Here is an 11,874-nt window from a genome sequence, read left to right as displayed (position 1 = left end):
AACATGATGATTTCAAGCGGTAATTAATTGTGAAACGAACATTTCTCTGTAGCTTACGTAAGTATATTTTACACTATATATATATATATATATATATATATATATATATATACATACATATATATATATATATATATATATATATATATATATATATAATTTAAATGTATCTCACCCGCTACTTAAATGTTTATAAAGCGAGGCTCGCTGTTTGTTTGTTTATAAATAAAAAAAACAAGCAACTCGAGCACTGTAAAAGCGGTGGGCGAGCGTTTATTTAAATGGACATTTGTTGAGGTCATTTCCGAGCAGCGATCCCATGGACCGGTGGGAAAAATTGCCGACTATCAATGCGATGGCCGTAGGTTCAATCCCCGGCTAGGGAAAGGTGCTAGTCTAGCCGCACTGATGATTTGTGATACAACGAAACAGTACTGTGTGTGGATGACTATGTGTGTGTGTGTGTATGTGTATATTTGTCTGTGTGTTTACATTATTATTAAATAATTATATATATTATAAAATAATATATATGGTATATATTTGTTGCAGTAGTTACTTCAACAGTGCTCAATACGTAAATGGAGCTTAGTAGTAGTATAAAAGTATACTTAAGGCAAGCAAGCTGCACAAAAAGTTGATGTTTTGTTTCATTTTATTTATCCAACGTGCTTACAAAGAATGATAATTTTGTTTTCGATGTGGCACAATGCCAGAAATGGATATGAGTTGGAAATTGGTCGGGCCACGACCGGCGTAAATTGCAGGCCCTTTTACTATAAATCAGATGCCTTGGCATTATCATAGCTATAAGTTCAACGGCCACCGATCCATTGTACTGACTAACATGGTCCTCTGTTTCAATTCAAAAACAAATTAATGAGGAATTCTTCCCATTGAATTAATTCTTTGCTTTTTTTTTTTAAAATTAATATTGAATTAGTTCAGTTCCAGTATAAATCGCGTTCCTTATTGTTCTAATTTTCAATGCAACTTTTAAAGTTTTCTAATGCTTTTCGTAAAAAAGTGATTGCAATTAAAAAAGGGAATATTTTTTTTTTTACTGGGAAAATATTGTAAAGCTTTTTGATATTTGCTTAATATGTATTTAATTATTAATTCGCACGTGGCTTTAATTTTAAGTTAAAAAATGCACCCGTTTTCAAATAATTTTTAAATGAGATTTTTTCCAATCCCTTTTCTTGATAAACAGCAAGTATAATGTTGCATTATTTTTCTTTTAACAATATATTTTATTATAAAGATCTAAAACGTGGACTTTTGGTAAGAAATTTTGAAATTAAATGTTTATTTTTACATCTATTAAACAAATAATTTTTACGCGGGATTTTTGCCAGTCTTTTCCCTTAATAATAGTTACTTTTCATATGATTGAGATACCTTTAGTTTTCGATATTGAAAGTCCATAAACATATCAAAAGTTTGGTCTCGATCGTGACTTCACGATGTTTTATCTTTTAAATTCATTAAATTCCATTAACACCTTTTTGCGATTAAAGTTTATTATTTCTATCAAGAAGCTTTTTATATAATATGTTAAAAATGTAATGTTTATCCTCGTTCAAAAATATGAGTCGTGAAACACCAACACATTTACATAAAAAGCCGTATAAATTAAAACTGTTTATACATTGCCAAATAGTTTTGATTTTTTTTTGTATCAACAAGTTTTATAGCACTTACAAAATTCATTAATTAATCAGTTTTTGGTATGCATGGTGAATACAGGCCGCGCTGAGAAATTCACTTTTAAAATCATCCAACAGACTTATTTTTTTATAAACTTGATTTCAAAAGAGATATTTTTGTACTAGGAATTTTGTATTTAAATTATTTCTTTGAATTAAAATCGTTTTCATTTTTTAAATTATTTATCGTTCAATTTTAATTTGTTTGTTGAATTATTGTTTGTGTATTCCTTAAATTCATAATTCAGTTTTTGCAGTATTTGATTGTCTCTTACTTCAAACATACATAATTTTGCATATATATATATTTTTTTAAATTTATATCGAATAAAGTTCAGTTTCAGTATAAATCAAATCGTGTTCTTTTATCTTCTTTTTTGTAATTCAATTTTTAAATAAATAATAAACGAATTTCAGTCTTTAAAATCAATGAAACCATGAAATGTTTATTTACAGGATGCTGTTTCGCAGAAATCATCCACAACTTTTCCCCATTGAATTAATTCTTGTTTTTCTTTTTCTTTTTTTTTTTTTTAAATTAATATTGAATTAGTTCAGTTCCAGTATAAATCGCGTTCCTTATTTTTCTATTTTTTCAATGCAACTTTTAAAGTTTTCTAATGCGTTTTGTAAAAATCTATCATTCATGTTCGACAGATCTTGCTTGTTTGAACCTCACATATGACGTCATTTTTCAATAGACAGGCCTTGTTCTATTTATTTTACAACGTCCACGGTCGGGGTACTTCACTTGATCTATTCCCTAAGCTACTTCCAATGATCAAAGTACATTTACTCTATAAGTTAAACTATTTAAAATATCCCCAAATGGTTTTGAAAATTGGCGTTTCATTCATAATCGAAAACATTTAGCCTGATGATTTCCCTCGGTGATGACACACAAACGTTTCTGTGTAGTCTACTTGCCATGAGTGTATTTTTATACAATATATATATATATATATATATATATATATATATATATATATATATATATATATATGTAGTCGATAAATTATGTATCACACACCATAGTTGATAAATTATATATTACACACTATACATGAGGGACTTTTCAAAGGTAATGCCTTCTATTTTTTATTCCGCCTGAATAGATCAGGACGGATTGCAAATTGCATTGTTATGACTGAACTTATACATTAATGACCTAAAAGTTTCATCTCTTTGTTGTAGATATTGACGGTGTAAGACTCTAAGAAAGCAACCCCTGTCATGGACATGCGTCAAAAGCAGAGATGCGTCACTGAATTTCTCCATGCAGAAAAAAAATTGAACCGATGAGCATTCACCAGCGCCTGTTGAGCGTTTACGAAGCCGATGCACAGTTAGGAGATGGGTTTATCGATTTCAGACTGACGACAAAAATGAGTGGCAAAGCGGGCTCCGGACTTTTACGACTGAGATATCATTCATTGCTGGCAAAATGCATTGAGAATGGTGGTGACTATACTCCTGTCTTCGTAGCTCTTCAACGTTTTAGTTTTTGAGTTAAAAATAAGAGGCCTTACTTTTGGAACGGCTCTCGAATATATATATATATATATATATATATATATATATATATATATATATATATATATATATATATATAGTTTGTGTATTTATATATCAAGACACGTTTGATTAAATACGACAGAGTTTACTTTCTTCTTTATTTTTTCTGTTGATTTTCTCGATTTGCCTAGAATTTTTCTCGTTTCAGTTGTGAATTAGGTTGCCGAGTGATTTTTTTGTCGGCCATTTTCCTCGAGCACTTTCGATCATTGGTCATGACGACGTATTTAATCAAACGTGCTTTGATAACGACTTGCTGTCAAGCTATATATATATATATATATATATATATATATATATATATATATATATATATATATATATATATGCGCGTGTGTTTGTGTGTACTTGTGTATGCGTGTGTGTTTACATTAAACAACATATATCTATATATGTACATTTATACATAGCGATTGTTCATCACCCCGTGAACGTTTATTACGTGTGATTGTATCGGGGCTCGTGCGCTTATGTGTTAGTCCATGTATCAGTTTCTTATTTTTTTGAATTTCGGGCACCTGTGAGTCGGGATGCATCGGCCATTGTGTAAGACCTTGTTCTTTGAACAATGGCAGCCCCTGACGCACGGCTTCAGGAAGCACGTCTTGTCAACATCGTTCGGGTTGTCACACGTCCTCCGGCAGGCCGGGCCGCATATGCTAAACACTGCACCCTCGGGACAAGCTTTGTCTGCAATGAGAAATGAAAAAAAAAAAAAAAAAAAAACGAGATGTTACGAAATGTTTTGAAAAAGATTTAGTTTAATGATTTGATTTCTTTATAATTTTTTTTTTTACTAATAACTCACCACTTACCAAGGCCAAAAACACTCGAGGATAAGAGTTAATGAGATGGAATGATTATTAGTTGAATTTTGAAGAACTTATGAAATGATTGAAGAAGATTGATTGAAAACGAATATAACAAAATCACGAAAAATGCATTTCTTCTTGTGGACGAATTTTAGATTAATAAAATGATACACTAACTTTTCTATGTAGTTTGCTTGTCATAAGTATTTTATACTACTGAGCTTTATTCACATATTCAGCACCATTGAAGTATATATAATATATATATATATATATATATATATATATATGACTACTTTATTTAATCACATAAATTAATATATGAAAATATAATTTTATGCGTAAATTTTTAGTATTTATTTCAACAGTGCTCAATACAGAGGCAGAGCTAGGTAGTAAGTTGTAAAAATATATGTGGCAGTTAAGCTACACAGAATATTCCGCGTAAGTCTGACAATTTCTCACGAGAATGAAACGCGGAATATTCTGTGTAGCTTAATTGCCATATATATTTTTATAACTTACTATATATATATATATATATATATATATATATATAGCCTCGCTAGATTCAGCTACTCTGATGAGTCGTAGACGACGAAACACGTGTCAGTGGATAATTATATTTTAAATATAATATACATGCCGCTTCCCATTTAAGGGGGGTACCAAATTGGTCAAAGGGAAAATTATTTCCAACTCGCATTTAGGTAAAAATGCAATTTCGTATGAATAATTGAATTCATTCATCGCTAACATATCGCTAACAAAACAAATAAAAACATATATATATACATATATATATATATATATATATATATATATATATATATGTGTGTGTGTGTGTGTGTATATTTTGATTAAATACGATATATATATATATATATATATATATATATATTATATACTTCAATGGTGCTTCCATGGCAGGTGCTCGTCTGAACTCCAATCTCTGGTCCCCCCTCGCCAATCTTTCACGAAAAACACCCGTCTAGCTGAATCCACTGTGAAATATTTCCCCCACTCTATATCTGTGCCTAAATCAAAACGCGGATTCCATGAACAAAGCTTCTTTCTTTGAACTGCACGCCTGTGGAACTCTGTTCCGTCTGCCTGCTTCCCACCGGACTACAACTTGGATGTCTTCAAGTCCAATGTTAACAAATTCCTAATGAACCGCCCCCTTAAGTAAACACTTCATCAAATCTCCACACTAACGTAATGTACTTGCAATAACCCTTATCCCTGAGTGGCTTCCGGGCCTTGATAAGTGGTGATCACTGTGTAAAAAAAAATATATATATATATTCAGCGAATTGGTAAAATTTCACCATTTTCTATTGAGACTGTTTGAAACCCCGAAAACAAATATAAACTTCCTTTGCTTCTTGATATCTACAAAAGAATACATTGCACCTTGGATTTACCCACTCCGTTTTTTTTCCCTTTCTCCTCCCGTTTCTTTATTCATTTTGACAAATATTCTACAAACATTATTTTGCATTCCATCAGCATCATCATACAATGCAGTTTCATAAAATGCTAAAACCAGCAAATTTTTACCTCTTATTTATATAAGTTTACTAACTCATTTATTTACTCTGAAGAGAAGAAGTTTACATTCTTTGAAACTCCGCGAAATAAGGATGTATTAAACGTCTTTTTTTATAGGAGGTATTCTGTCGAAACATAAATTGTACATGTAAATTTCGGTTTACAGTCTTCATTTATGCTTTATAAATATATAGTGAGAATGTGTGTGTGTGTGTGTGTGTGTGTGTGTGTGGTGTGGGTGTCGGTGTGTGTGAGTGAAGACACTTCGCAACCTATATACTCAACGAATTTTTTATCTACAAACTTGAAATTTGGTACATAGGATATCCAGACACGTGGAAATTTTTTTAAATAATTCTCACCCGGGGGAAAAGGACTGCTAAATTGTCCAAATTGAAAAATTAGCACTTGTGGTCATCGGATTTTTATCTGTTTGTCAACTGTTTTGCGACTGATCGTTCACATTGTATTAATAATAAATAGGTTTGAAAACATATTTTAAAGAACGTGTTAGTGCTTTCCATTTTCAGTCCTTCCATCCTCCTTGATACTTCACGGCTACTTTGTGTGGTATCAGCCGAGACCAATGTCATCACATTGTGTATGTGTGTCTTTTGAGGGGTGGAATACGTGCGAAACTAAGAATACAATTACGAATTACTTAAGACTTCTACCCGATAAGATCCACGAGTTCAACATAAAGATTCCCGAGTCTGACAAGGCGCATCTTAGAAGGTTGGAGGTTATGTCGGCCTAAACGCTGTGAGAATTACGCCCACAATGAGAACGCTAGTTGAAAATGATAATACGAATTTCTCCTTTCTTTCCATTCACAGTCAATCTTTACTTCGTAGGGGGCCACCGTGTTACACGTTAAACGGGGAAGATGGCCACTCCTGAGGAACGAATGGATACTCACGCAAGGGTGAAATTTCATTAGACTCTTACGTTTAGAAACGAAGCCATCCCCCACCCCCCACTTTTTTTAGCCGCAGCCTATGTTGATACAAGACGAACGCTATTTACTTTAACGAAGAGGATAAACAACTTGTAAATGTGCTCCGAGTTTTATTTATTATTTTAAAAGATCCTGTTTATTTGTTCTGCAGTTCAGAATGTATGTTTAAAGAGCTTCTCGTATTGTATCGTATTGTGGTTGGGCCACATAGGTCCCGCACTGTCTACTAAGATCCAGCCCTGTCCTATCACCACAATGATGCATCCCCGTGCCTGTATTTTTTTAAAAATTTATTTTAATGGAAATCACCACAAACACGGCACGAAGCTACTTGATGTAAGAAACTAAATAAAACTACTTCAAGCTAAAAAATTAGTCATATATTGTTTTTATCTTTTTTTTTTTATTAATTAATTTTTTTTTTATTGAAAATCAAAAGAACACGAAATTGGATTTATAAGACCATGAAATCCAACCCTGAGCGCCCTTCGGGGCATGTGACACAGTGGATAGAGACGTTGAGTCTACAATTACAGGTGAGCATTGTTTGACGATAGCGGTATCAATACTACACAAAGCAGACCAAAACGTGGTGAGACAACAACAACAACTATGGAAGGCAGTAATTACTGAGAATACAGTTAAGGGACTCAGCATCCCTATCCCGTTGCGGTTAACCACTCGAAGAAGGCCAGAGGATAAGTTGGCCAACAACTATGACGATGAGGATAACAGTCCGCAAAAAATGATTTTTACACAAAACACAAAAAAATACACAAAAATTAGTCATCGATTAATACTAGATAGACAACTTTCGACTCAGAAAACAGCAATTGTTCCCACTTTGTCAGAAACATCACTGATGGATTGTGAGGAATAAAGGACAAAATAAAGGAAGCGGGAGTTACGCGGCTGGCTAAAGAAAACTCAAGATCAACTTTCTACTCTCCTTCAAGTACTTGTATGGAATGTCCTCTAACGAACTTACTGAACTTATACCCGTTTAACATAAATAATCCCGACCCACTCGAAAAGCAGCAAACTCCCACTCCTTCACTGTAGAGGTCCCTTAGATACGAGAAAACTTTCCACTCAAATGGCTTTTTTTCGGATTGCTTGCCTTTGGAATTTCTTCCTGTTTCCACGACATATGCATAAATTTAGATGTAATGTGAACAAACATTTTGCTGCACAACTCCCCACTTAAGATGCCCCTATAAATCTGGCTCTAATCTCAGTAGCCCATTACGTCTCAGTGACAGTATACCTCGTTTTGGGTGAATAACAAAACGAAAACAAACAAACAGCAACAAAAACAAAATTTGGCGGCATGATCGATTATTTTCAGGGGAAAAACGTCGGTTGAACTTTTAACCTTGTCTTACGCAAATATATTCTGCTCGGGTTTAGGGTTACGGTTAGGCTTAAGTAGAGATATTCTGCCCAACAAATATATATAAATTTCAAGCTCATTACCGCCTCTGTTCAGTCTCAAAAGACAATGGATACCCCTCTGTAAGGGTGACCATGCGTGTAATTGTGAGGCAAAGGTTGCCCAATCATCAACCACACCTCTGCTTATTCGGCACTGTTTGAGTCAAATGGCGAGGAAAAGTCCACTGGCCTGCTTCCCGGTTGAATACAACATGGTAGCCTTCAAGTCTAATGTAAACAAGTTCTTGTTGAACCGTCTCCGTAAATAATCAAATTCTACCCAATTTACGCCATTAACGATTACTACACTACTATCTTACATTCATTAACCCTTATCTTCGAGTGGCCTTCGGGTCTTGATAAGTGGTGACTCCCAAGTAAAAATAAAAAGGACAACTGAAAACAATGCCGAGATAAGCAAAGAGTACATACAAAACCTGGAATTCACAAATGGTTACCCATTTAGTACTGACCAGGCTCAACGTTGCTTAACTTTGGTGATCTAACGGGAAAAGATGTGTCAACGCGATTATGCCGTCTACAAATTAATACATACTCGTGAATTTCCATTACTTTAATCTCATGTGATGGAGATGCGATTCTTAAAAAATATGAAAGAAAAAGAAAAAACCCCTGAAAAAACTTCCTTCCAATTGTAACACAGTTCACATAAGCGCGTGGGAACAGATACTACACTATTGAAGTTTATTTTGTCTTATTGTCGTTGGTTTATTGAAAGGAATCTATGAGCTGCTTACCTTTGCAGTGCCCATATTTCTCTTGAGGTATTTGAAAGCCTTCACGGGCACAAGCCCGACTGTAAGCGAGCAGGCCCTCGCAGGAACACAGTTTACCTTTTGGACAGTCACACATATCCATTAGGCACGACCTTTTAGAGAAAAAGCAAACGAATCGTATTAAAATAGAGGAAAATAAAATCGCAATAAAAATATATATCTATAAAATTAATAATGTGTGTGTGAGGACACTTCTCAATCTATATAGTCAACGAATTTTTGATCTACAGACTTGAAATTTGGTATATAGGGTATTCAGATATGTAGAAAACTTTTAAATCAGTTTTAATCCGGAGGAAAAAAATCTGCTACTGGTCAAAATTGGTAAAATGCACATGCACGAATGGTTCACATGACAGATCCGTTATGTTAAGAATAAGTAGGTTTAAAAACGCTTTTTAAAGAACGTGTCAAGCCGGCCTAATGGTTATCGTACTTGGCTTACTGTTTTTAGGTTTTGGTTTCGATTTTAGCTCGAGTACTTTTTTACTTATAAGAAGTGAACTGTTTAGAAAAAAAAACATAATACTCGCATGCATATGCCTAAGTTTCTGTATGAATTAAAATACAATATTTATCCATATTTTACGACCAGGCAATGCCGGGTGGCCTGCTAGTAATATATAAAACACGCTCTTCTCATCTCTATATAAAATTAGTCATCAAAACATGAAGAAGAAGGGAAAATCAAGAATTGGTTATATCTTAAGTATTCAAATACATTCGCAAAATATAATAGAACAGTGCATTTAGAAACAATATCTTTTATGGCTTTACGTTCATCAAATTTTTTCTTACGTTCACGTTGAGTTTCACCAATAGATATTTTATTACAGTTATTGTATGGGGAAGTATATATATATATATATATATATATATATATATATATATATATATATATATATATATATATATATATATATATATATATACTTCCCCATACATATATACATATATATATATGCCTATAGTAAAAACATTTTGTTTAACAATTTTCATGCCTTGGATGAAATGCTTTTCTAACTTGTAAATATTTAAGCGACAAACATTTAAACGTTTAGTCACAATTAACAGGAAATAGTAATCACACGCTAAGGATTGTTTATAACGAATAAAATCTTTGTTTGGATGGATGAATAACGCGCACATGCATGTATCAGCAAGTTGAAATGTAAAATGTTCATATCAACTTGCCGACATATTTGCATTTCTTTCTGCGCATGCCCAAATTAATTTCATTTCTTCAAGTCATTTAATTTTAAATATTTCTCATCTTTCTCGATAGCTACATCAGTAGGAGTCGTAGCTGAATCGCTAGATGCTTAGGTTTCGATTCTAGTTGATCGCACGCAAGTCATTTTCAAAACTTTTTAAATCACTACAATATGTTAGGTATAATATGATAGTTAATAGAGAATTGGTTCTGTAATAATAAATACTAAATCTGCATTAATAAAATATCATATATATATATATATATATATATATATATATAATTAATATATATATATAATTAATATATATATATATTAATTTATTGAGATTCAAAGTATATATATATATATATATATATATTGAGATTCAAAGTACACACACACACACACACACACACACACACACACATATATATATATATATATATATATAATCTGAGGTTATTTGAGATTATTGTTTTCCAGAAGTTAAGTAACCAATGACGTATAACGAGATGCTTACAAGAGTGCTCAATACCGAAGTAGAGCAGGGTATACTCTTTATTTGTTCTTACATAAGCAATAATATGTTGCTACACAATCATGAGCATGTTTCGGTCAACCGGCCACTAATAGAGACTTCTCCAGGCGATACAGCTTATACGAAAGCAAACTTTGCTTTCGCATAAGCTGTATCACCTAAAGAGGTCTCTAGTTACTGGTAGCTAGCTGACCGAAACATGCTCATGACTGTGTAGCAACATATTACTGCTTATGTAAAAACAAATAAGTGGTATATATATATATATATATATATATATATATATATATATATATATATATATATATATAACTAACATCATTATAACCAAATTGTAACAAAATTTAATTATCATATTACTAAAAGCTATACAACAGTTCACTATCAATAAATCCTTAAAGCATCTACAACAAATGAAACATCCCCATAAATAAAAAAGCGGTGTTTTTCATCCAACGTCAGATTTTTCTGCAAGTCCATGAACAAAACGAAGATATTACCTGTAGTAAGTTTTCGGGTCGACTTTCTGACGACATTCTTTGAAGACGTCGCTGAGCAAAATCTGGCACTCTCTGTGTCGAGCTTTTAAATTCTTCTTACAGGGCGATTCTGTTTTCTGGAGGGTGAGTCGATTCCGACAGGCTGATTGACTTCCCGTCCGCCAAGTTTCGCCAAATTCCCGCTCATTATAATAAACGATCCCGTTTCTTCCCGTCATATCATCGTTAGGGTCACCGTTGTAATTGCCGCACAGGCCGCAAAGCCTCCGTTTATATTTACTAGGAACGGTCAGTTCTAGGAAACTGTCGCCATCCCACACGACTTGCAGCCCTGAAATTGAATCCATAACAACCGAATGGCCCTCCTGTCGGATCCATAATGACGTACCATCGTAGGAGCGGAAGGGGAGTTTGATCTTTTGTCTGTTGACCTTCACAACAAGCTTCTGTTGCAGCGTGATCCGGTACCGCTCAAGGAGGATTGTGACGCGGTGCGTCCATGAAAACCCGGAAGTTCGCCGAGCGTCGTTCTGGACTTTGATGCTGAACGTCTTGTTAGAGCAATCGCGGGCTAGTATGTATTTGCAGCGTCCTTGGAAGTTATAAACCTTCCCATCGAAGGTTCGGTAATGAGGGTCGCCGAATACCGTGCAGACAGCTTCTGAATACAGAGAAAATAGAATATGAGCAAAAATAGATTAGTTGTTCAACAGATTGAAGGAAGTAAACACGTAAAAACCCTGCAATCATTCGGTGCTAATTATATATATATATATATATATATATATATATATATATATT

The 11,874-nt window shown here is 33.5% G+C and overlaps 1 protein-coding gene across 2 annotated transcripts in view; it reads right to left on the bottom strand.

Moving 5' to 3' along the window:
* Window positions 1-637: 637 nt before the first annotated feature.
* Window positions 638-11,874, bottom strand: part of LOC145254767 (BMP-binding endothelial regulator protein-like) — a 432,474-nt gene continuing 421,237 nt past the window's right edge. For both annotated transcript variants that reach the window (XM_080113535.1, XM_080113536.1), the window contains 3 exons: window positions 11,074-11,734; window positions 8,801-8,931; window positions 638-3,974 (listed from right to left, as the gene is read on the bottom strand). In XM_080113535.1, the coding sequence (XP_079969661.1) occupies window positions 3,772-3,974; window positions 8,801-8,931; window positions 11,074-11,734 (995 nt within the window). In that variant the 3' untranslated portion in view covers window positions 638-3,771. The remainder of the gene's footprint in view (window positions 3,975-8,800; window positions 8,932-11,073; window positions 11,735-11,874) is intronic.

Source organism: Euprymna scolopes, chromosome 30 (assembly GCF_053919585.1).
Source record: "Euprymna scolopes isolate OS-2025 chromosome 30, ASM5391958v1, whole genome shotgun sequence".
Lineage (NCBI taxonomy): Eukaryota > Metazoa > Mollusca > Cephalopoda > Sepiida > Sepiolidae > Euprymna > Euprymna scolopes.
This window is presented reverse-complemented; position numbering and strand designations above follow the sequence as displayed.